The sequence below is a fragment of the Penicillium arizonense genome (assembly GCF_001773325.1).
Source record: "Penicillium arizonense strain CBS 141311 chromosome Unknown PENARI_contig007, whole genome shotgun sequence".
NCBI classification, from domain to species: Eukaryota; Fungi; Ascomycota; class Eurotiomycetes; order Eurotiales; family Aspergillaceae; genus Penicillium; species Penicillium arizonense.
The window spans coordinates 1,309,527-1,334,340 of NW_019173284.1; the positions used below are offsets into that span (position 1 = coordinate 1,309,527).

Genomic DNA, 24,814 nt, shown 5'->3' on the forward strand with positions numbered 1-24,814 from the left:
GAGAGGAATGTCGATGGAGAATGAGGCTGGAATGTGACAAGATGTGACTGAGTGTAGCTCGCGAGTCAACAAGATAGTCGGCCGGGCAACTGATATCACGTGCGTTATCAGATTGATCTCCGCTCGTCTCCGCGGTGTCTCCGACTATGCATCATGCGCTTGAACGGGGCCTTCGTATGTGCTCAATGCACTGCGCGGACTGCTTACCGGCCTCTACGACATGAGAGTTTTGTTTCTCGGTTCATTTTCCCGAGGCGTTTCAACAGCTATGTTGCGCAAACCGGCCGACCAGTCCGTGTTGCTATCGTGGGCTCTGGCCCAGCAGGGTTCTACGCAGCCTATCGACTGCTGGGTAAGCGTGAAGATGCGGTAGTGGACATGTACGAGAAACTTCCTGTGCCATTTGGTCTTGCTCGGTATGGTGTTGCACCGGATCATCCCGAAGTCAAGGTGAGTCACGGTCACAGCGATCTGATAAAGGATCACATATTGAAGATATAGAATCAGGCTGACGGTTTCATAGAACTGCGAGGATAAATTCACAGAAGTAGCCACCTCTTCACGCTTCAACTTCGTCGGGAATATCGACCTCGGCAACGATCTCCCGCTTTCTGCCCTCAAACCCCACTACGATGCCATTCTGTTTGCCTACGGAGCCGCAAAGGATAAGGAGTTAGGGATCCCTGGCGAGCAGGCGCTGAAGAATGTACACTCAGCCCGCGCCTTCGTGGGGTGGTATAATGGTCTCCCCGAGCACCGGGATCTCGATCCCGACCTAACGAGCGGGGAGGATGCTGTAATCGTCGGACAGGGCAATGTTGCACTAGACGTTGCGCGTATTCTTCTTTCGGACGTCGACGCACTCCGCAAGACCGATATCGCAGACTATGCACTAGAGAAACTTGCTACCAGTCGCATTAAACGAGTGCGAGTTGTCGGGCGTCGCGGACCGCTACAGGTGAGTCACACTGGACTGGCTATTTATATTCCGATTGCTGACCCCTCTGACATAGGCCGCATTTACTATCAAAGAAGTCCGTGAAATGCTTCAGCTTCCGGGTGTCTCATTCGACCCGATCCCGAAGGATGTCTTTCCGCCGGACGATGTGGTCTCGGCATTGCCCCGGGCGCAGAAGCGCCTAATGCAGCTTCTAGCTAAAGGATCAGCCAATGATCCTCAGCAAGCCTCCAGATCGTGGTCTTTAGACTTTCTACTTGCGCCCGACTCGCTATGCTGGGCCCCAGAGTACCCTTACCGACTGTCTCATGCGAAATTCTCTCGCAATGAGCTCGATCCTTCCGATCCTCATAGTCCCAGTTCAAAAGTGTTCCCGAAATACTTGTCGAGCGGAAAGCGTGCGCAGGTTAATCTCCCAACTAGCGTGTTCTTCCGCAGTGTTGGCTATAAATCGCTTCCTCTCCCCGGGCTAGATGATCTCGGTATCGACTTCGATATCCGACGCGGAATCATCCCGAACGATGGCTTCGGTCGCGTGACAAGTCTCTCGGGCAAGGGAGCACCTGAGGAACTTCCAGATGGATCTCTGATCTCCACCCTACCTGGTCTATACTGTGCTGGTTGGGTCAAGAGGGGTCCTACGGGTGTAATCGCTTCAACTATGACCGACGCTTTTACTACAGCAGATACCCTTGCCCAGGATTTAGCAAATCGTGTCGACTCCCAGTCCTTGCTTCATGCACCTGAACAGGGCAGTGGGCTCGGCTGGGATGGAGTGAAGGCCGAGGCTGAACGCCGCGGTCTCCGGCCTACATCCTGGCAGGACTGGTTAAGGATTGATGCCGCTGAGAAAGAACGTGGTCAACAAAAGGGCAAGCCCCGGAGTAAACTTGGCCGTGTAGAAGAAATGCTGGAGGTACTTGATTGAGCCTTCTATGTAAAACATGAACTGTATAGATGAATCAATTTAGATGAATATTCGCAACTCTCCACTAAGTTATCCAATGATATCCCAGCTCTCATATACCACTATTTTCGTATGCTACGTACATTCAGTCCTTACATTCCGCACACACTGTCATCCACCGCAACGTAAGTGGCGGAAATACGGCCCAACTGTACAGCCTGGCCATTGGTCAGGGTGTTCATAGCCTGGAGACCAATGTTGAAGCCACCCGGGGCAGCATCAATGGCAAGGACATTGATGGTTTTGTCGATCTTGCCGTTGGAGTAGTGCAGCTGGTAGCATTTGCCGCAGTTAGGGCTGTTCCAGGACGGAATGGTAATGGCACCACCGATGTTGGGGAAGTTTGGCAGAGAGCCAAAGTTGCTGTATCCGAGAGGGATCAGACCATTTTCTCCGTCTGAGCAGGCGACAGTCGTCAGAGACGATTCGCGCACATCGTATTTGGGGTCGTAGGAAACGGATACGGTTTCTGCTCTGGCGGCCACTGTGGGAGCGGCGGCGGCGAGGTGGAGGGCTGCCAAGAAGGCGGAGGTGAAAGCAATGATGGACTTCATGATGGTGATATAGTTAAGGGTTGTTTTTCTCTGTTTGAGGATGATTGAATGTTTTGCTGGATTGTATACTTCCAGCTGCCTCACATGGTGATTTATATATCGTGATCACCAGGCCTCCCGCCAAGGTTGATTCTATTTCCTACCATCACCACCGCTTGTACCCGGTGCAGGTCTTAGAGACACCCAGCTGACACTCAAATAGGAGGCTTTCATCTCGGGCCCACCATCACCCGATACTTCCGCAGTAGATGGCCTGAGAAACCGGTGCAATGAGGCGGAAGGTCAGTGTGGGGTTGACCAGGAAAGTGTGGGCAGGACTGAGACATACAGTATGCAGGATGCTATTTCTATGATGAATGCCTGACATCGTAAACAGAGAAGATCGACATCTTCATGCTACCATGCGAATATCCTGATGGGTGGCCGCAGTCGAGGTTGCATTTAGATATGGTCCAAAATAGCATCACAGCCGCATTTTGTTTCATCCATGTCATGTCACTTGGGCAAGACGAAACAAAGTAAGCAAAAAGAAAAATAGAGAAACACGAATAAAACGCAAAAATACCCTGAGATACGATTCTATAAAAAAAAAGGAACGTCCCCGGGAAGGCTCGAACTTCCAACCTCCTGATTAACAGTCAGACGCGCTAACCAATTGCGCCACGGAGACGAACTTCTTGAAGAACACATTAGCTCTGTGATACTTAAAGACCTTAGGTCTGGACGAACTGATATCAACTCATTCAGTTATCCTCACTCTCTCTCCCTGTCTTCTTTCCATTCAGACTTCGGACTTGTCATGATCTTGGCCATGTAATCCTTTGATCTTCAGTTCTCCTGATCAACCAATGCCCGTGCCCCTGAGAAATCACGAAGTACAAAAATACCCCAAAAGCGAGTGAATATAAGATTTCCATATGGCGCCAATAGACGTGGACAGCGGATCCGGGGCTATGTCCCAAAATGGTATCTTTGCTGTCATGCTTTCGGAAGACACCACGCTTGTTTCTTCAAATGCAGGATCGACTGATCTACGTTGCGTCGAGGCTCTCCAATGGCTCTGTTGGAGCAGCGATCACGAAAGTCCCTAACTCAAAAACACCTGTGATGCCCCACGAGGTTCAACTCCAGGCTAATAACAATGCGTGCAGCTCGGATTACCCCCCCGAGGCCAAGCGTTGGCAATTCCAATCCATTGCTTGTTCCACTTGTGGGCCAGGTCGGGTCAAATACGAAGGGCCAACCCACTTGGCTCGTCAATGGCAGCCTTGGGCGCAGGCTAGCCAGTGAAGGACCTAGTCAATACGGGTTAAACGCCTGGCTGGAACGGTGGCGCTTGTGGTAAAGTCCGCTTCAAATTTTAATTGTTTAGCTTCGATGTCGATCATCAGCGCAATTTTTGGATGAGAGTGGAAGTTTCGACTTGGTTGTAGGGCTCGGTACAAACCATCCACCAGTGTGCGTAGAGTGTTCCATCTCCACTACATCTAGCCTGGATGATTTGCCAAATGGAGTATACAGTTACTACTCCATAAATGGAACTAGCGTGGACTATTGTGTGGAATCCCTGGAAGTCCGCTGCCAGTGAACTCCTAAGCATTTTGCACGGCTTGGCGCAGAGTGGATTGCATCTATGCACTCCCCCCCGGATCCTGTTCTTATAGCTAGGGCCCCTCGTTTTTAACGATCTTTTTTTGCAACGGCTTCAACATGTTTTCCCACGTGCTACGCTCCCTAACGTCGGATCATGGCCTCGTTCCTCGCAAATGGGAATTTCAGGACGAAGTTCCGCTTGTGGGCTCCGATCGTTCGCTTTTTATTGCTATGGGAACCACTGCTCTGATCTCCCTGGTGTCCTCTCTTTCTCTACTCAGTTTCCTGACCTACCGATTTGTCTACTGGCAACGATACTACAAAAGCCCGCTCGCCAAGAACCAGTATGTCGTGCTCATCTATAACTTGCTTCTCGTCGACTTGCAACAGTCTCTCGCTTTCTTGATATCCCTCTACTGGGCGTCTGTGGGAAGTGTTCGCTTTGGTGAAGCCGCCTGTTACTTGCAAGGGTGGTGGATCCAGACAGGTGACCCTGGCAGTGGATTGTTTGTCTTGTCTATCGCCCTGCATACAGGTGCAGTCGTTCTACGTGGTCGTCAAGTGACATTCCAAACCTTTATCTGGTGTGTGGTCGGACTTTGGGCTTTCATTTTGATTCTGGGATTCATTCCTGTCGGTCTATACGGGAAAGATGTCTTTGTGATCTCTGAGGCCAACTGGGTATGTAATGCCTCCTACTGGTCTTGATATTCAATTAACTGACTCGTTGATAGTGCTGGGTGAGTCCCGAGTATGAAGACGAACGTCTCTGGGGTCACTACTTCTGGATTTTCCTTTCCGAATTCGGCACCGTTGTGCTCTATGCGATCATGTTCTTCTACCTCCGACGCCGTATGCAACAAGCGAAACAACTGCGCCGTGGCCAACAAGAAAGTCTGCACCGTCTCAACCGAGTCGTCGTTTACATGGTTGTCTATCCTCTGGTGTATGTTGTCCTGTCTTTGCCACTTGCCGCCGGTCGTATGGCCACTGCACGTGGTAGTGCACCCAGTAAGACCTACTTCGGTGTAGCCGGTTGCTTGATGGCCCTGTCCGGCTTCTTCGATGTGATGGTATACACCTTGACCCGTCGCCATCTCCTGATCGACACCGAGCACAGCACCACCGACCGCAACTACGACAACACCGACTCGCAGTGGCAGACCAACATCACTACCAACGCTGGAGGATCATCGAAGCCCCGCAGCAAGGGATTCCGCAGCAAAGGAGGTTCTCGCTTTGGCTCCCGATTCCGCCAGAATTCCAACCCCGACACCAAGAGGACCAGTCCCTTCGATGACTCGACCGATGATATCGTCCCTAAGAATGAAATGGAAATGTCCAACTTCGGCGGTGTGGTTCAAGAAACAACAATCGAGATCTCACACGAGCCCGCCTCCGCATATGAGTCTGATGAACACACTGGGCGCCGCAACAGCTAAAATCTTGGATATTTGCTTATGACTATGATATTTCTTACCCTTACGATTTTGTATATACCATATTCCGTTGTGTCTACTTCTTCGGGTACTACCTACTCCACTAACGGACTTTTCTAATATATGAATTAATTTATGTCAAATTAAACTACATTGATATTCGAGTGTTTCCCGTCAGACTTGGAATCCACTGCAACGTAGTTTTCCTCCATATACAAAGCGACCAGTCGACCAAATCCAAGTTTCTGCACAACGTCTGCAGAACCCCGCCAGCCGCAAGTGGAGAACTAGAAATTACCCTGCGCGGTGGTACCGCCACCGAACCCCTGACCCAGAACAATGGTCGGCTCCCGATAGACTAAGCATATTCTAGTGTATGCAAGTGAAGAAAAGAACACACTATCGTGTCGATCATTATAGAGCACAGTCTAAAAGACCCTAACCGGACAATCATCCCGACTCCTGAGGAGAAATGAACTGCGGTTTCAGACTCATTTTTGGATATCGGCCCGTTGTCACGTAGTGAGAGCTAGCAAGCTAAGCAACCTTAAGTGGAACAGTCCTAGCGGTCTGCTTTCTGGATTTTGGTGGACCGAGCTACGTATGTCTAGTCAAGCGATCTGTGCACTCCTGTGGAGACCTCATTTCGGCGACCGAGGTCCACTTCGGGGAGATTTGGTTGAGATCTTACATTTCATTTTAAAATAGGAGAGAATATACGAGCAAATAGCCGAGTATTCAAAGTTAGTAGGAGATTGAACCCCTATGTTGAAGGATCCCTATGTTGAAGTGATTTTTATCTTATAGTGTACGGAGGGCGGATCAAGACCTGTATTCTAACGACAGGCAAACCCGGAGATTTGCAACATGTGAACCGGTTTTATTGAAGATCTGTGGAGTTTGCGAGATTCTTACCGCCCACAATAATTGACTTCCATGGATGAAGTAGAAATGGGTCGTGGTCCAGGTTCAGGCCTATAAAAATCGCGATGACGATTGATATAGGCTTTATGCGCAAAGGGTACTAATCCCTGCTTCGGATCGCTCTATACAAGTCCAACTCATAAATCATGCAGATCTGGCGCTCCTGACCCTTTTGCTTTTTGCGTCTTGATCCTCATTAATTCACTTTTACACACGTGTAGCTATACCCGCTCCAAAGCCATCGGCCGCAAAAAAGGCGTCTATGGACACAACCTTTGCACACAACCTTTGCAAGTTCCCTTCCGTATTGTACCAAGGATGACCACTGGATAAACACTGGAGGCACGTGCAGGCGACACGAGAAGTTCGCAAAAAACACGACGCTTATATATTCAAAGGGGATATCTGTTTGAGTATGGCTCCATGCGCCAAGCACTATCTCACCGAATAGGCCACCCATAAAGCCACTAGGTGATGCAAGATCGCATTATATATTCTAAGAGAATGTTGACAGGCCATCCTTCAACAAAGATAAATGATGCTCTAATTAAAATGACGCTATTCCCAAGGTAACTAATTATGTGAGTGAGAGACCTTGAGCCCACAGTTACTTTTAGTTTCACTCAAGTATCCGGTCTAATAGCAGTAATATACCGAGAATTGAAGCACGAACTAGGCACGTTACTGCAACGTTGAGATATCAAAGTGGTCCAAGTCATATCGGGGACCTTGTGGAGCTTGGCTTTGCGGGGACTTCAACTCCGCTTGCGAGTAGAAATACAACTACACCCGGCCATATATCGCATGCCCACCGATAAATAGAGTATCATCGGAGAAATGACAGAGCCCAAGTCAGTTGCCGTTATCGGAGGTAAGAATACTCGGCTTTGTTAGCACCATATGTACTAACCTACTTGCTAGCCGGCATTTTCGGACTTTCGCTGGCCATTGCACTGCGTGACAAAAGTAAAAAGAAGACTCCGTGTTGGTATACCTTGACTGACTACTTTGCAGACTATGAAGTGACTGTATTCGATCGAAGCCAGTATGATGCAAATGGATATGACCCCGCATCGGATGATGTTCAGGCTGCATCCGCTGATCACAACAAGATTGTACGTGAGCAACAAAGACAAAGAAGCAAGGACTGACCAAAGAATCCAGTTCCGCGCATCATACGGGAAAGAGATTCACTACCAGCGCCTCGCTTTTGAGAGCCGCAAGGCGTGGGTTGCAGAAGACGAGAAACGCGGTTTCTCGGAACGAAGCAATGAAGGCGATGACCAGCGAATTTTCGTTAATAGTGGAATGCTTCGTATACAGCCATCGGACCATTTAGCCACCCTGGAGAAGGAAACACTCGCGAACATGGAACGTGATGGGTTACGAGACACCCAGTTTGTCAAAAGTGACCCCGCAGATTGCCAGCGCGCCGACAAGTTGGGCTGGAAAGAGAAGATACTTGACTTCCGGATTCCAGATTCCCCTGGAAAGATTTATGAAGCAGTGCTGGACTCAACGGCTGGGTTTGTCCGATGCAGTAATGCCTGTGTCCATTACCAAAGGGTGGCCACCGACAAAGGGGTCAAGTTTTACTTTGGACCTGAGGGGGCGGTTGACTCGTTGATCAAGGTGATGAGTAGCCTTGAACCAGGCAAAGAGAAGGTGACGGGACTCAGAACTACAAACGGCATTGTACATGATGCCGATGTTGTTGTTATAGCTGGTAAGTCGCCTAACACCTCTCTATCTTATTATGCCAACTTTCGTGTAGCTGGTTCATTTTCGACGCAAATTCTCCCGGAATTGACCTATCACCTCGAGTCCTCTGCTGGTAGCCTTGCCACCTTCAAGATTGACAGGGGTAACACCGCGCTATGGGAGAAATATTCCCCGGAGCGATTCCCCGTCATGACCTGGAAAAGTGTAGCTCGGGATAGCTCTGGCAAGGATACCGGAAGTATTTACGTTCTACCAAGAACTCCAGAGGGCTTCGTGAAGATTGGGTACCGTGGTATCAAAGTAATCAATGATTCCTCCTCTTCGTTTGACTTTGCTGATCACATCTCTAGTGGACTAATTTCCAACCCGCACCGCAAGACACTCCATTTACCCAAGACGGGAAATGGTCGGTTCCTCTTCCGGTAGAAAAGTGCTCAGTACTACCGGAGCCCGCTGTTTACTCGATCAAACAGTTTGTGTCTATATTCCTGCCGGAGTTTGATGGTATTCCATTTTTCTCTACAAAGCTCTGCTGGTATACCGATTCACTGGACAATTCCTTCGTGGTAAGTCTTCAGGATAATTTGGACAAATAAATTTACTCATCTTCGAATTATCTAGATCGATCACGTACCGACATATGCAGAGAACTCTGTATTCGTTTGCACAGGAGGTAGTGGCCATGGTGCAAAGTTCTTACCAGTTCTGGGACAGGTGGGAAGAGCCCATTCACATCATGAGAGTCTTACTAATAGCTACTCACAGCATGCCGCGGATATATTGGAGAAAGGGGACCAAAGCTCATCCTTCATGCGAGAGTTCTGGCGCTGGCGCCCCGATGCACCACGAAGGAATGGCCTCGAAGAGGGCCCTGGGGGGCCGAGAGACATCTCGCAAAGCAAGATTTGAACTTTGTTCATGTTTACATTTCATCACTTTTGATATGGTTCGACAATTATAAGGTCAGCATACACGGGCTCAGCTCTAGATCAGTGGATGAAAAGTACAATAGCAATTACCAACTCCCACCACACCCCGATTAGCTGTGGTTGTAGTAATCCAATTTGCCTACCCTTAAAATCCCCAAAACCTCAAAGATATAGAGCCGAAGTTAACGCGTAGGACAGATACTATAAAAATCCTCGCTACGCTGCTTGTTCTAGAGGACATATTAATACCGTATAGATACCGCTGAGATATGTAGCTTGGCCACTTACTGGGAGGTGATGATGAGGATAGGAAGAGTGGAAATTTTGATCGACTACTCTAAATTATTAAAAGGGGTGATGAGAGGCGCTGCTTAGCTGCGCCCCCCTTTCTGTTCAAATTGTCAGCAATATATCGGTCGGTAACACTTCTCGCATGGACTGGTGGCCAATTTTGATTGCAGGGCAAAATTCGCCGAAGATACTGCGAAAAGGCAATGCTCCGTAGTTCTCGTATTCGGCTTAGATTTTCGTTGTACGTTTCCTGAATATGCCAACTAGTGGCGCTCCTGGATATGCACTAACCTGGATCTAGTTAGCGATGGGGTTGAGTTGGCATAAAGATTTGCATGGTCTAAGGGGACTCTAGTGTCATGACCCCGAGCAGAAAGTCTTAAGGGACTGTTCGAGAGGGAAAAACGGCCACTGACAGCCAGCAGCTCCTGAGATATGCAGCCACGCATCTGTAACCCACTAGTGCTGTCAAACGAGCCACCCCACTTTTCGGAAGCTAGACTGACGTTCCCCTGTCTAAATGCGCCTTCAGGGTCAAATTTGCCCTAAGTTGCTACCAGAAAATGCTGTCACATTTTTCATATCTCTCATAGAAGAACACCGTGACTGCCCTGTTGCGTTCATCATACTCAGTAGTCAAACTAATTCTCTTACCGGTAGCTTACCGGTAACCCTTGACTAGTTCGAGTCATGAGACAATTCTATGATTGCTAAGCCTTGCTTGCTGCATCTTGAGTCAGTCAAGGCAATGCCAAGGAGGCTTGAGCTACAAGCCAACCATTAGAGGACGGGATTAGTAGCAAAATGCGACAACACGAGGCTGAATAAGTAGGTCGGCATCAAAAGTTCATACCTGGGTTACATCCATGCGGCGAGTACCGAACTGATAGGTCTCTCCATACCCAGACTTCTATGCATATATAGTCCTGCTCGTCACTTTCACCCTCTAGTGTGATTTTGACCATCCCCATCCAAGCCTGCAGTCCTGAGTCCAACGTACGCCATGTATCTGCAGTGGCCTTCCATCATTCTTTTGAGCTGCAGAATAACAAATGCTACCGAGCTACTTCTGCCAGTAGCAGCTTTGGTTACTGGCAACCTTATAGCGCGACAGGAATACACATGCCCAACAGGGGACGCCTACACTTGGTGTCCCGGCCGAGAAGGATGTTGTTTAGAAAACGAGCCTTGCTATACCTCTGCAGGCCGGGTCCATTGTATTATGCTCCATCGCACCCGTCGACTCCAACAATTAACTGGCAATAAGCGACTCCTAGCACAGTTTAAAATCGACCAAAAGAACCTCCGGCTTCAGCTATCCTAATAAATGTTATCGCTAAGCCGATAGAGATCACTATCAAGGATCTAGCAATCGCATTCGTGACCTATATACGGCTCTAGTTTACGGCATTTACTATAGTTTCTTCGCAAGACCAATCTTCATCAACCTTGGTGTTACAAAGGGTGTTAGTGTCTTAGGTGGCTTAAGTGTGATTGGTATCTTGGGTATATTTGGTCTCTGGATCTACGGCGCGAAGTTGAGAGCGAGATCGAAGTTCGCGATTTCGTAACTTATACACAGTCTATCCCAGAATGCGATGGTCTTGGCTACGATTTGTCCCACGATGTGTTACGACGTTATTGCAGACGTTGACAACATGTTGGATGCTGACCGAAAATAATTGCAGAATGACACTTTACTTTGCCATACTTCAGAAGATCGCTCAGGTCAAACGCAGCGAATTGAAGTGTATCGGGTATACCCAAAGACCTAAGACCGTCGGATAAGAATCAAGGTTCTGACCAGTTAGCAAAAGATGCACTATAGATATTTGTATAGCACTTACAACATGTATCAGGCACTTGATCATTAGCAATTTTAGTTGATCTACTCAACTATAACGCTATATTAAACATTCGGCACGATCTCGGGGCTGTGCACCCATATGACGCCATACCCACGATGCACAACTAAAGCATGCGAACGTATTTTCGACCCCAAGTGATATACACAGTGGAAGCCTTTTACTTGGAAACAAAATCGTTGACTGCGCCTCCACCTATTCAAGAAAATGGCGGCGATGCCAGTTGCTCTGTCTAAAATTGCTGAAGGGGAAGTAGGCCAAACCACGGTTACGGCAAATCACCCGCGTTCTGCTTTTTCCTCTTCCGTTATTTTTCCCGTGTTGCTTATTGCATGGTGGTTTGGCTCCATTTGACGCTGCTGCCTACTCCCTGCAGCAAATATGTCCCTAAGGTGCTTAGCACCTAGTATACATGTTGCTAATGTTTAAGTTATATCTCAACACGAAAACGAATGCTAATGCGAATGCGAACATTGCCTTTCGACTTAGGTTGGTCGGCTTTCGGAAGAGCGTGTTCCCTACTGATACAGTCCAACTTTGATGAGACTATAGGCACCATACCGGGTAGTATGCACAAGAGGTGTTAAAATCGAAGCACCATTTTGCATATAAAAACAGTGCAGTGTTCCCCCTCCATTAACTTGTATTTTGTATGAAGTACTTCATACTACCAACCAACTACGCTATCTTTCACAATATCTTTGTCCTCAGCATCATGCCCTATATTCTCCGAACAGTATCACCAAAATCAAATAAGGTGTCAGTAGACAACAACACGAAATATAGATTGCAGGTGACGGCAGGACCAGAATATGATTTGGCATGTCATTCTATTGTTCCCGTCAACCAGCAGGAAACTGTAACTTTTGAGAACGATCTGGCTTTTGTAAGCCTTTGCGTGAGAGTCAAGAACTACAGAGGTAAGTGACTAATATATTTGGACTTTTACTCGTACGATGGAGTAGGATTCATAACTAATTGTCCATTGCCCATCAATTGCACAGGTTATCCCGAAGGCTCTCCTAACACACACGCCTATTTTTCCTATCCACTTCACGAAAGCCAAGAATACTCCGTCACCTTTTCCTTCCAACCGAAGAAGGCCATTTCAGGTGACAGCCTCGTTTTCGGCAATGATTTCGACAATCCAATCCGAGACCGCTTGCCTCCCGGGTTCAGCACTGCTCTACGTATCGTTAGATGGATGATTGACCCAGGTCTTTACGGTAACGCATATGCAGATAAGCCATATCTATATGGTCCTGCGCTTTCTAGTTTGAATTGCCTACGAATATGTGGGAGACCAGGTGCGTTTGAAGCCATAGATCATTGGAAGAGCGGAAATAGGAATCTTACAGCAAATTTACTAAAACCTATCAACTAGGATCAAAAAATTGGCGAAAGACGCTACACACTGAAGTTATCGAGGAAGGTGGTGAGGCCGAAGGAGAAGTGTCCAGACGGGAAATGAATATCCCAGATCAGGCACGTGAGAGGCAAAAGCATTTCCTCCAAAGGGAAAACCGCCAGACTTTCTGCTTTGAACCTGGCGTCGTTTATAAAGCAGACTTTGGAAATGGGTATATCGACTTTCAAAGTATGTCTTTTCCATTTGGGCATCTCAAATCTTTGCATGCTTTAACGAATATGGTCAGATTTCTCTTTGAAACTCCCAGGTTTCTCCATACCAGTCATACAATACGTTAACGACAAAAACCACAACTTGCGATATGTGTTGAAGGATAGGCACAGCGGAGAAGTTATCTTCGCACTTGTTTTCAAGCTAATCTTTGAGGGTTGAGGTGAGACGTCGATGTGAAATAAACACAAGTAATTCCTTGAATAATTCCAATAAAAGCTATGTTACCCGCATGAGAGCATTAACTGATATGTAGACTACAACAACTATGTGCCTATACACATGTTAGAGATCAAAAAGCGGCAAGGGGTGAGGGCTAAATCAGAAAGAGAAACCATCCCGCCTGTAATCCGACGTATACATATGCGATTTTCTTGTCTCGGATCTTGTACGTAACCACGTATTCACGTATCTTAGACAATTATATTCCTAGCTTGTCCATTTTCTGATCGATTCAATCCAAAGAACACTCTCATGCCGATTTCGAGAATGACTGTACAGCACGTACATACAGAGTGTTCCACTCTTTTTGTAGGCAGTGAGTGTAGCTTAAGATAGGATCCAATTGGCCTCGAGAGTGGCTCTTGATGAAGTAGTGTTAATCCCAAGATTTTTAGAATAACATTAAATGAAGTAAAGCAGCGGTTGGTTCAATCACTAGCTACCCGAATTACACGGTGACTAGGGTCCTGCCAATCACTGTCACGCCCGTTAACTTCACTTATATGAATACCGCAATCCCTACTGCCACGAGTGATCCTAGTTATGAGTATACCGGAACGGCGCTGCTGCCAACTGCTTTAGGCAGTATCTCAGACTGCTATGACTACGAGAATCCCTCCAACTATACTTCTTAGTGTGTGGATATGGCGTTATGTTACGGCAACCCGATGAAGCAATTGGTCTTATAGAATCCGAGTCTTGTAAACAATGAGAGCACTTGCAATCTCAATATGGCGAACAGCTACTGCATCTTGCGATATAAGAATAGCACTGCTTGTAAGTTTTAATGCCTGGTCGGAATAAATAGATGAAAGGCTGACTAGAGACGTAGCAACGGAGGATACTGATATCACCTGCTTTCCTATGAATGCGACGGAGACTGGCACGGCATCTAATTGCAATTGCTTCACTTCCGTTGACCTGTCTGACTCTGGCGGTATGAACTTTGACCGATTTGCCCTAAATCGAGCGAATACTAATTATATAGGCTAGACTACACTTGCGATGACATCGTTTACGATTAAAGCCTCACTTTGGCCGAGCTTGTGTCCTAGAACAGCTGGCTAGCAGGAGTCTGCGATACTGCCCTCTATGCCAATCTGAATGTCACGGAGAAACGCGCTGTTTGTTTTGGTGTCAAGTCTGCAAATGCAACAGCAACCACTACAACCAGTACTGGAACTGCCACCCAAACCATATCCACCATGAGCCCCACGCCAACAGATACTGTGTCTGGATGCTAGCAATTTTACCCGACCATGGATAGCGATGACTGCGCCACAGTGGAGACTAAATTCGACATCACCCTTGAACAATTTCTACCAATGGAACCCCAGTGTTGGCTCTACCTATACCAATCTATGGTTAGGAGGAGCATACGGTGTCAAAGGGCCGACCTCGACAGCTACGACCAGCGCAAGAGTAAGTGCACCCACCCAGACGGGGTTCGCGTACAACTGCAATAAGTATTACACCGTGGTGGCCAAGGATTCATGCGCCAAGATCGAGACCACCTATGATATCACTTTTGCAGAACTATACCAGTGGAATCGTGCGATTGGATGGGACTGTGAATATCTAGAGGTCGGGTACTCGGTGTGCGTGGGAGTTTCTACATAGCAAGATGAGTGTTTAGTAGTTAACTTATAAGTTAGTGATGTAGACTCGATAAGACTCCATGTGGGTCATATTAGTAAATGATTGCAATAACTTAAGCATCTCTTATGGGGCAGTATAGCTTGCGAATGCTCCTAATAAGCCAAGGACGATAATAAGACCAAACATAGCAATCATCGACATGATTCATGCTAGTAACTAAGTCACTAGTGTATACATGAAGTGGCTGGAATGGCGGCGGCGGTACTATCTAAGAACTAGCCGAATTACTCCGTATCTTTACCACTTCGCTTCCACTCCTCCACTTCTCGGCTAACCCAGATAGGCACAGGCATAGCTTGGGAACCTGCAGATTTGAGGAATTAGAGCGTTTGAGAGAAGAATTGGATCCCCACTTTTAAGCCCTACAATTTTGGATTCTGCTTGCCCCTGGACTATGCCTAACTCTCTACCTCATCCAGCCTTTCTTTCCCACTCCTACCTTTCCCCCGCCACCTTATTACAAGAAACTAAGGAACTTCACACCCATGGTTACCAGAGGATTTCTTCGAACTACACACTTTCCTCGCTTTTACAGCCAATTCGCCCCCTCTACCCGCCCGAGTGTTGTTCGCTTCCCTGCACCTATCAACCGCCCTTCATGTCTCGTAAAGCCCGCGTATATACCACCACATTTCGGCAATACTATTAACTCCTTCTTAACAACAATGGTCCCTCCCTCGAAACGCGATCCCACGATGGATGCCGTTCTAAATAAGGCTGACCGGCTCGAGGCGCTCCTTGACAAGGACGGATTCAAATCCTGGGGCTTTGTGATCTATCGGTGCACGTACCAAAACAACTCTGACTGGGAGAAATTTATGGCTCGCTTCCTAGGCGCTGTCCCGGATTACCTTGAGTTTTACAGTGGCCTTGATCTCCTCGACACATTTGCCCCAACAGTCTTGGAAGACCCCTCCTTCGAGGGCGCGACAGTTGCTACTCTACGCGAGCACTTCAATCAGTGGGCTAAGGCCTCATTAAAAGAGGAACAGGGTGTTGCTGAAGACTACCATGCATGTACCGGCCGATACCGGTTTTTCATCATGGTGGACTAGGAAGCTATAGAATCGGTTCTAAGTGCCCCCGAGGATGATGATGAAACAGGATTTGTTCGCATGGTCTATGCTGAATGGAAACCAGAGGTACTTGATGAAGAGGACATCGCGAATGGCGATGTACCTAAGCCGGAGGAGCCCGTTGAGGGGTGTACTGAGAATGATGTGGGTTGGATGAAAATGTGCTGGCGTTATGTAGAGCTGCCAGGATTTCACAAGTTGCGTGAGTGGGATGACTGGGAAGCGTATTATGTTCGGCCCCCGGAGATTGGAGATATACCTTGATGCCTGGTTTAAGTAGCTATAAGGTGGAGATAGAAATTAGCTTACTACAATTTCAAGTCCTCGTGGTCCCTTCCAAGTATTTCCGATATAATTCATCACATTTGAACCAAAACTTACATTAACGTTAATACTAAATCAATTCTAATCTAATTGCATTACATAGATTCGCGTGCTGACTGATTTGAGGAACTCATTATATACACGAATATCCTGGGCTATAAAACAGAAGGAGTGTATAGCAAGACTAGATAAAAAGGCTGGAGCATTCAGACTGGAGGAAAGTGGCCGTAGTACCCTCGGAAGCTGGCTCGGAGGCCGGCTCCTTGGTCAGTTGTATGACTTCCTTCACAACTATCCAGTCATCGGAAGTACCCTTGCAGAGCATCGGCTAAATACTGTGGTGAAGTTTCTCGTGTTTTCCCCAGCTACCTCTACCTTTTACAAGAACATCCTGATTTAAGCAGTCGTCTAACGGGTAACATATGTGATTTACTATGACGGCTGCATATTTCATACGTCACGTTTTATGTCATCAACATTTTTATGCTGTGCCAAAAACTACTTTCCAATTTCATATTGATACTATTGGATCACCACTCTTTCCGCTATCTCTTTGCCTGCTCTCTTGAAACATCCATAATCTAAATGGCGCTTCGCATGCTCGCTTTAAGGACCCGGCTAGGCGATTGCTACTGATGACTCCCGGCATAATTTCTCTACCGGGGCTGTTAAGTTGCTAATGCTCACAGCCGGGAATCTTGAAACAATCTTGTGGGAAAATAATATTCACGCAGTCAAATATGAATGTTTTTTGTCAAGAATAAGATTGCGGAAAGAGAAAATTGCTAGGGAAGAAAGTTTTGTAAAGTGTACCTGGTGTCAATTTTATTGTTAAGATAGGAGGGTATATTGTGTTAAGTTGACTGGCTTGTTAGAGCTGGGACACCCCGTCTATTTACATGGCTGTTGCTAGTCACCACCATGATCTTTGACGTCGTTATTCAACAGCGATATTCGACATTTATTGACGCGCAAATTTTTTTGGGAGCCAATATTCTCGATCCGACAATCTTCAGTAGATATGACATTATAGCACCAAAAATGCTGTGCCCAGTGCCATAACTTTAGGGGATTGATACAGACACCAACCACCCTTTTGGATGCTAACGTATTTCACATGGGAGCCGCCCACCAAACCTAAAACGCGTCAATTAATTAGAGCCTCCATTTTCAACCACCCATTATGCCACCATTTCGGACTCAAAGCTCTCGAAATCGAGAAGAACAAGAGGGTAGGATCTTATTAGCTATTCAGGCTTTTAAGAATCAAGAAACTACCTCCCTACGCGAAGTTGCACGCTTTTTTAATGTACCGCGTACAACTTTACGCGACCGTATCTTCCTAACGAAGCATTATACGCGCAAACTCGTATAAAATAACTGAAATTGAGGAGGAAACACTTTAAAATAGATTCTCTCTATAGATCTTCGCGGAGCAGCTCCTCGGCCTTCTACTATATGAGAAATAGCAGATTTACTACTTACGGCACGTAGGACTACCCCGGTTATTACGGTCGGCGAGAATTAGGTTACAAACTAACTTATATAGAAAGGTATCTCACCCTTTTGTCCCGATTCTTAAAGTTTAGTCGTCGGGTTGCTAGTGTTTCGCTTATAGGAGGTTCTTTTGCTATTGACATTTATAGGATAATTTTGTGTTTTCTCAATTTTTACAAAGATAGCGGGCAGCTAGGGTGAGCTGGATATTTCGCTATATTTTCGCTAGTGTTTTGTGGTCGGATCAATGTTTTTCTAGGATGATGAAGCATGTATGGAGCATCTAAACGTAGACCTAATGTACATGGCAAACATTTTGTGCTTGAGCGTCCACATGATGATGATGATGATGGTGGTGGGCTTCTTGCGGCCTACCAAGTGGCGTAGTCGTCGAAGTTGTCAATATGCTGGTAGAAGCTATACTATGCATAGAAGATATGGGAGTCGCACTGTTCTTTGCGACGGTTGATAAGGCAGAGTTTCCTGTGCCCAAATCAGAAGAAACAGCACTAGGATATGTCGTAGTCGAACTCGAAACATGCGCGCTTTGGTCGGATACGCCAGAAGTCGTGGTCGTTGCCCTAGGGGTGAAAGTAGACGCTAAGGAGGCGCTTGACATGGTGTTCGCCGTGGGTAAAGTAGATCGGGAGGAGACCAGACCTGCCACGTCTGCCTCATCCATGTGATACAGCAACGATCCCCAGCCCAAACCATCGTAATGACCAGACCCCTCTCCCCAGGAGCCGGCACCGCCCTCCGCGCCGTGGTAATAGTCAAGAGAATTGTTGAGGAACAGCGTGGACCAAGGTGCATCCATCCCCTTCCTTACAACATAATGGTTGTAGAGAAGCTCCCAGGTAGGTCTAATGGCTCCACGGGAGGCACTGCTGATCTCCGTGTGGCTGACTATCCCGTTCGTGTAAGGGACGAAGGGAACGTCGTTTCCAAGGTTGTACCGCGCGAAGTACTCTGCACTACGGGGATACATGAGTAAATGGTAAGATGGAGGAAAGCATTGAATGGTACTTACCCACGGAGAATTCGGCTATCATTGTAGGCAAACAAATCCTCTCCTTGGTTCCAGGCCTGCTGCCCGATAACACCGAGGAGTTGGATGTCCAATGCTGAGTGGCCCTGATCACGACCAGACTCTTGGCCCTGGCCAAGCAACGTCCCTGTACCAGGCTCTTCAACAATATTGTTGATAGCATTGTTGATCGCGCCAGTTCCATCCCCGGTCTTGAAGTAATTCACAGCGAAATCCCACACTGTTTTGTTGTCAGTTAGGACACCCATAGCCATCGCCGAAGCGATATTGCACAGCTCCCAGTTCGCGAAGAAATGAAGAATATTATGCTCGGACGGCTCTTCATGGTTCAACCATCTGTAGTGCATCGGGACAAAGATATTGTTGGCCATTTCCACAACGGCGGGGAGGACATTTGCCGTGAAGGGTTCATAGTCACGAAGGAGTTCGGCTGCGTTGGCGAGTTCGTACCCCTGCAGGCCCGCTGTGAGGTACTTGTCGTCACCACCATCGATCGCGTTGAGAGTGGTCGCCCACGCATGCAGAATATTGCTAGCGGTGTCGGCGAAGCTCACGTTTTGTGTTATTTTCCAGCGTAGGGCAAGATTAAATGCGGCCGCGACGTCATGCCAGAGAAGCTCCGCGTTCTCGGCATTGTCATCCCAGGCACTGCGGTAGACATGACTAACTGGGGAAGGAGTGTAGCTCGCATCAGAAAATGAGAGACCGGTCAGGGTATTCCATGAGGTAGTCCATGGATCCTGGTTGGCCTTGATCTTTTCCTGGGCGCGAGCGACATCGCTGTCCGAGACAAGGAGGCCAGGGTGCACGAATCCTGATGCAAGAGGGAGTAGAGGAACAACGAAAGACAGAAAGGCACGCATTGCGAAGAGAATGATAACAGCAATGAATGAAGGCAAATACGAGAAAAGAAAAGAATGAATGGGTACAATACTGAAGCCGAAAAAAAATGAGAGGAGTTTGAGCAGGACCAGCTTAATAGTACCAACCTAGAGATCGTCGTTCCTCCAGGGAGTCAATAAGTAATCCATCCAAGTCAATTTGTATTTTTCTCCCGAGCCTGTCACCTAAATAGTTGTTAGATCAAATTAGGCGGAGTGTGGTGGAGATAACATTCAAGATTTACTGAATTAACTTTGAATCTAAAACAACTTATGTTTCAGAGAGACCACAGTTTCTCCGATAGCTTCCAAGCTAAAAAAATAAAATAAATTGCTTCGTATACCCGCAACTTTCTGATGTGCTAGTGAGGGCCACTAAGTTCCCAGGGACTAATCTACGCGCCAGCCTCAGTCACACTTTTAATTTCGCTTTTTCACCCGCCACTCATTGCCTGGAGAATCTCGCCGTCCTGTTCCCCATTCCTCCCTCGGTCCCAAATTCCGCCAGCTACTTTTCCTGGATTTTTCTTTTTCGATGCCATTCAGTTTCTCCTACACTGTCAATAGTTGAATTGGTGTTTTCAGAGGGTTGGTTAATACCAGCGACTTCAAGATCATTGATTGGTCGCTAATATCACGTATTCCGACTATGTACACACAATACTGGTTATTGGTGAATTACTTCTTGCAATCCATTTCTGAAGGTGTGCTCCACCAGTCACGTGGTAATGCTGAACTTCCAAGACATCACGACATCAAGGCTTGAGGTGGGTATAGCTCCCAATTCGGTAATATCCCGCTCTCTACGCCGGAGGTCCCCCGGCCTATACTCCGCCGCCCGAAACCCCGTAAACTGAAGATTGGTGCTCGAGAGTGAACAACTCACTACACCTTAATACCCAGCTGAATTTCCCTGTGGCATTTCCTAGTTTAATACCATCATCTAGTCGCGTGCTCGTGCTCTCGTTCCTGCATTGTTTTCAGCTGCGGCGCCCTCCTTCTGTTCAGGCTTTCCCTCCGAGGTGCTCAAGCCCTGCTCCCTGTATGCACCGCTGACCGGGGGGATAAACGTGCAGGACGCTACCTTGGGTTCGTTCTATACGAGCGTCCTGGAAGATTCGGTACCTGTGCTCGGAGGGTGCTTCACGCACCAGAAGCAGTATGAAATGTCCTCGTTACGTCTTCATTTGTAGAGCAGATTGAACAGTTTCTATTCCAATTGGACAGATTTTGGTTGAACAATCTCATTCTCCTTCTCCACCACGGAACTTGCAGGATGACTGTGTCACTCTTTATTCTGAAGGTATTATGTTCGAGTCCTAGCGCCGGAACGACATTGATCATCATCGCGTCTCTATGGAGAGAGACACAACCCGAGGTAGCCGACTACCCCAGTCTTATCACAGATTAAAGTGGAGACAAATCACCTTATCAGGTGAGGCTCAAAATTGACCGTCCAGGAAACTTGGAACAGTCTCAGTGGAGTAAACAAACATATATATTTACAAAGTTGTTGTAGCCTGCGTGTCGTTCGCGAAGGGTCAGGATAAATGAATTCTACTACTACTATGACTGTAAGAGGAGCAGACGCTAAATGTTTGGCCTTTTAAACTTTTTGGCTGAATTCCTCGAATTTCATCCTTGCGTAAGCCTTAGATTCCTCTAGAGAAATTTGGATTTCACTATTTACATGTTAGTCTACGCACTAAGCTATTTCTCGGTCAACTTTGCTCCTCATGTAACTATGGGATGCTCTTTTACTGATCGCTCTTTCCTCAACCCCGATGAATTTAATTTTGCGTCATTTAATTTTGCGTCGGAGAGCCTAGATTGTCATCCAATTCAGCTGTTCTCACAGAGCTGTGTTAGAGTAGTTGTGTAGTACCCATAATTTACCATGATTACACCCTCGCTCTACGAGACCCCTAGGCGGTCGAAGATGCGACAGTCACCAAGTACGAAGAATTTGCCAAGGACAAATCCCTCGCCGCGACCTCCACTATCCGGACCAGAACATTTAAAATGCTTGACAATTAAGCTCGGAATGATGTGATTAGGTCAGTATGATCAGGTGTGGTGTATCCTTACAGAATCCGAAAAGGAGCGCGTCGTTGAATCGACGTTCTCACGGAGGACTCATCTCAATAGTCTCGTAGAGTTCAAGTATTCGGAGAGGCTATTGATGTGGGGCTGCCTATAGGAGGTTCCGCCAGGGTGAAGAATTCATGGCCTATGCATAAGTGTCTTTCGAAAGCCCCTCAGAGATTTCAGCGGATTTTCCAGTTTAAGGGACCCACGTATGCCTGGAGGTAACGTGTTTTGAAATGGCTAGTAAATGTTGAGGAGCAGCTATTGTCGACCCTAGTACAAGACATAGCACGAGAAAACACTCGGAAATGGCTCCCCCGTGTTCAGGGAAACCCAGATAAGCTGCGTGAGTCCAATGATCGTGTGGTTCTGTAATAATCCACGGGCAAATAACTTTTATGAGCAAACACCATGTCAAATTAACTGGCCTGCTTTATGTTAGCCTTGCGCCTGCATGTATACTAGGAATCTGACCTGGAAAGCTTATACATGAGCAACGTGTTGTTATAACCCATTGTTCCCTATACAGTAAAGTAAATGCCGTAGCTCCGATCGCCACATAGTTAGTGAGTGGTTTTGTATCGTGCTTAAAGCTGTTCGTCCGGCATTATTTCTAATCCAAGGCTGTTTTTCACTTTACTTGGTCTCTTCAACCAAGTGAAGGGGGCTTGGGAAATACCCGGCAAGCAGGAACCAGTTCGCTGTGCACACCTTGACATTATATTTCCAGTTCATTTGGGCTTCACCGTTCAACATTCTTATAGACGTTGTATCACTAACCTAACATTCAACAATGCTGGTTCTCCGTACAGTGATATTTTAGGGGCGGCTCAGGATGGCACGGCCCAATTCTCCTACATACCAAGCGGGGATCTGTTGTATTTGCAAACTTTGTACTGGTAAGCTTAAAGTGAACATTCCAAGCCCATTCCATCCCCACGTTGAAGTGGAACATGACACATATAGATAGAAAATGGCTGTTTGTCTCTTCCTATCTTTGTAGGCATCATTACTTTCCATTGTGTGCTTGGTTTGACAGCTTTCGCTTTCTTCCGTTGCTGCCAAAATGAGGCCTTTACTCTGCCTCTCCGCTTTCCTTGTTTTCTTGTGCCTACAGGGCGCCGAAAGTGCCATTGACCCCGGTTCTGCCCGGGCCCAACTCTTCCGTGAGGTGATATCTCGCGCAGGAGTCTACGACTCATTTCCTCCTGGTCCTCCGACATCGCCATGTGACCAAGACTGCCAACCACCGTCACCGCCGCTAAAGGTTGGCATTATTGGTGCAGGTGCTGCGGGGTTGTATTCAGCTCTGCTGCTGCAGAGCCTGGATATCGACTTCGAAATCCTAGAGGCAGACGGACGCGCGGGTGGAAGAATCTACACCCATTATTTTGATCCGGAGGGTTGGAAGAAGTCGAACCCCCAGGAAGCTGCTTATTACAATTATTATGTAAGTGTGAAGCCACAGCAGCGGCTGGAGAGGGTGTTGGTAGCAAAACTAATTGGACATCCAGGATGCGGGTGCCATGAGGATTCCCATTATGCCCTACATGGACCGAGTGATTGGGACCCAAAACTGGTCCGTCGTCAGCTACGTGAACTCGCACGTCAGTGACCAAGCTGACGCAATTGATCTGATCCCATTCATCTTCTCCGCGAACAATACATTCCAGATGTATAACAATATATCTGTTCATGCCAACGTGACTCCCTCTGCCGCAACGTTTCATGTCCTAACAACTGAAGGTGGGGATATCCCACCCTCCGACTTCGCCGTTACCAATCCCGATACGATATACAGCGACGCGATCGCCGAACTGGTGGATGCACTACAGCAGAACATCGATCAAGGATATACTAAGCTCATGGAATTCGACCAGTTGTCCGTCCGGGCATACCTTTTGCAGAAAGGTTTTACCAACGCGCAGATCAACTGGTTGGAGACCATTGAGGAAGGAACGTTGTCCTTTGATAAATCATCCCTTGCCCAGGCAGTCATCGAACAATGGATTTTCACGGCTGCTCCTGTTGATTCTTGGGTCACAATCAATGGCGGGTTTGAACGACTAGTCCATGGACTTCTCAAAGTTCTGCATCACCCGCCGAAACTGCTCAACCGCGTGACCGCCATCAAGCCCGGACAAGCGGATTCCCTCACAGTTGTCGTGAACCATACAGTTGAGCATTCTTATGACCACATAATCAGCTCAATCCCGCTTGGAGCAACAAGAGTCCTCGACACGTCCACATTGTCAGATCTCAATTACAATACCACAATGGCGTGGCGCACTCTAGCCTACGATGACGCAGGTAAAATTGGCATTTGGTTCAAGACTCGCTGGTGGGAAAACCCTGATGTGTTGCCTGCTCCTTTCATCGGCGGGGGATCGTCCACAGACCTTCCAATCCGACGCTGCGTGTACCCATCCTATGGGCTTGATGTCCAAGATGCGCCAGGGACAATGATCGCCAGCTATACATGGAGCCAAGATGCTGCTCGACTAGCTGCATTTTACCAAAGTGCAGAACAGGAAGAATTCATAACGCACATAGTCTTGGAGGATATGGCACGTCTGCATAACGTATCCATATCATTCCTCCAGGACCAGTTAGTGGAAGCACATCTGTGGGACTGGTATGACCATCCATATTCAGTCGGTGCTTATGCTCTGTTTGCACCCGCACAATTTTCAGATGTCCTCCCGCCCCTGATGCGGCCGAGTTGTAACGGAAGGCTACACACAGCGGGCGAGGCCACAAGCAGTGGACATGCGTGGGTTGTTGGAGCGTTGAATTCGGCGTATCGTGCTGTTATGGAGGTCTTGGCTGTCGAAGGCAGAACAGATTTGATGGAGAAGATGATAAAGATATGGGGACCGGTAGATGAGGTGGATATGGGTTGGTTCAAGTCACCAAACCCGTAAGTGGAAACCTATGGGAATTGGAAAGACGGTTGGAAATGGTTAGAAATCGAATTTATATTTTTTTGGACGTTCCTCTAAATCCTCCCGTTTTAACTATTAGTGGAAGGAACCACAAGGACACGTCTATGTTGAGACATAAGGCCGACGAATCGCTAGGTCTGCGGCACATCTGGCTCTCACCGCGCCGTATCGATGTCTTGGTTGTAAATCGGAA

The 24,814-nt window shown here is 47.4% G+C and overlaps 8 protein-coding genes across 8 annotated transcripts; 6 read left to right on the forward strand and 2 right to left on the reverse strand.

Moving 5' to 3' along the window:
• Window positions 1-153: 153 nt before the first annotated feature.
• PENARI_c007G08685 (NADPH-adrenodoxin reductase) lies at window positions 154-1,886 on the forward strand (the record flags this gene model as incomplete). The annotated part of the gene is made up of 3 exons (XM_022631077.1): window positions 154-450; window positions 524-958; window positions 1,014-1,886. The coding sequence occupies 3 exons, from the start codon at window positions 154-156 to the stop codon at window positions 1,884-1,886; spliced, it is 1,605 nt and encodes a 534-aa protein (XP_022489202.1).
• Window positions 1,887-2,017: 131 nt separating this feature from the next.
• On the reverse strand, window positions 2,018-2,479 carry aspf13 (allergenic cerato-platanin Asp F13; the record flags this gene model as incomplete). Its single annotated transcript, XM_022631062.1, has 1 exon — window positions 2,018-2,479. One exon carries the CDS (start codon window positions 2,477-2,479, stop codon window positions 2,018-2,020), a length of 462 nt encoding a protein of 153 aa, XP_022489448.1.
• Window positions 2,480-4,189: 1,710 nt separating this feature from the next.
• On the forward strand, window positions 4,190-5,514 carry gprD (the record flags this gene model as incomplete). Its single annotated transcript, XM_022630691.1, has 2 exons — window positions 4,190-4,753; window positions 4,807-5,514. The coding sequence occupies 2 exons, from the start codon at window positions 4,190-4,192 to the stop codon at window positions 5,512-5,514; spliced, it is 1,272 nt and encodes a 423-aa protein (XP_022489366.1).
• Window positions 5,515-7,272: 1,758 nt separating this feature from the next.
• PENARI_c007G07332 (NAD(P)/FAD-dependent oxidoreductase) lies at window positions 7,273-9,066 on the forward strand (the record flags this gene model as incomplete). The annotated part of the gene is made up of 8 exons (XM_022631023.1): window positions 7,273-7,306; window positions 7,357-7,401; window positions 7,450-7,550; window positions 7,600-8,161; window positions 8,210-8,457; window positions 8,508-8,723; window positions 8,779-8,871; window positions 8,923-9,066. The coding sequence occupies 8 exons, from the start codon at window positions 7,273-7,275 to the stop codon at window positions 9,064-9,066; spliced, it is 1,443 nt and encodes a 480-aa protein (XP_022489043.1).
• Window positions 9,067-13,834: 4,768 nt separating this feature from the next.
• PENARI_c007G01749 (uncharacterized protein) lies at window positions 13,835-14,128 on the forward strand (the record flags this gene model as incomplete). Its single annotated transcript, XM_022630754.1, has 3 exons — window positions 13,835-13,880; window positions 13,936-14,040; window positions 14,097-14,128. The coding sequence occupies 3 exons, from the start codon at window positions 13,835-13,837 to the stop codon at window positions 14,126-14,128; spliced, it is 183 nt and encodes a 60-aa protein (XP_022489360.1).
• Window positions 14,129-15,457: 1,329 nt separating this feature from the next.
• Window positions 15,458-16,562, forward strand: PENARI_c007G07342 (uncharacterized protein; the record flags this gene model as incomplete). The annotated part of the gene is made up of 3 exons (XM_022631025.1): window positions 15,458-15,795; window positions 15,841-15,982; window positions 16,266-16,562. 3 exons carry the CDS (start codon window positions 15,458-15,460, stop codon window positions 16,560-16,562), a joined length of 777 nt encoding a protein of 258 aa, XP_022489321.1.
• Window positions 16,563-17,914: 1,352 nt separating this feature from the next.
• PENARI_c007G08303 (uncharacterized protein) lies at window positions 17,915-19,570 on the reverse strand (the record flags this gene model as incomplete). Its single annotated transcript, XM_022631061.1, has 3 exons — window positions 17,915-18,030; window positions 18,110-18,633; window positions 18,690-19,570. The coding sequence occupies 3 exons, from the start codon at window positions 19,568-19,570 to the stop codon at window positions 17,915-17,917; spliced, it is 1,521 nt and encodes a 506-aa protein (XP_022489358.1).
• Window positions 19,571-22,742: 3,172 nt separating this feature from the next.
• Window positions 22,743-24,600, forward strand: PENARI_c007G11192 (flavin monoamine oxidase family protein; the record flags this gene model as incomplete). Its single annotated transcript, XM_022631204.1, has 2 exons — window positions 22,743-23,126; window positions 23,191-24,600. 2 exons carry the CDS (start codon window positions 22,743-22,745, stop codon window positions 24,598-24,600), a joined length of 1,794 nt encoding a protein of 597 aa, XP_022489440.1.
• Window positions 24,601-24,814: the final 214 nt, after the last annotated feature.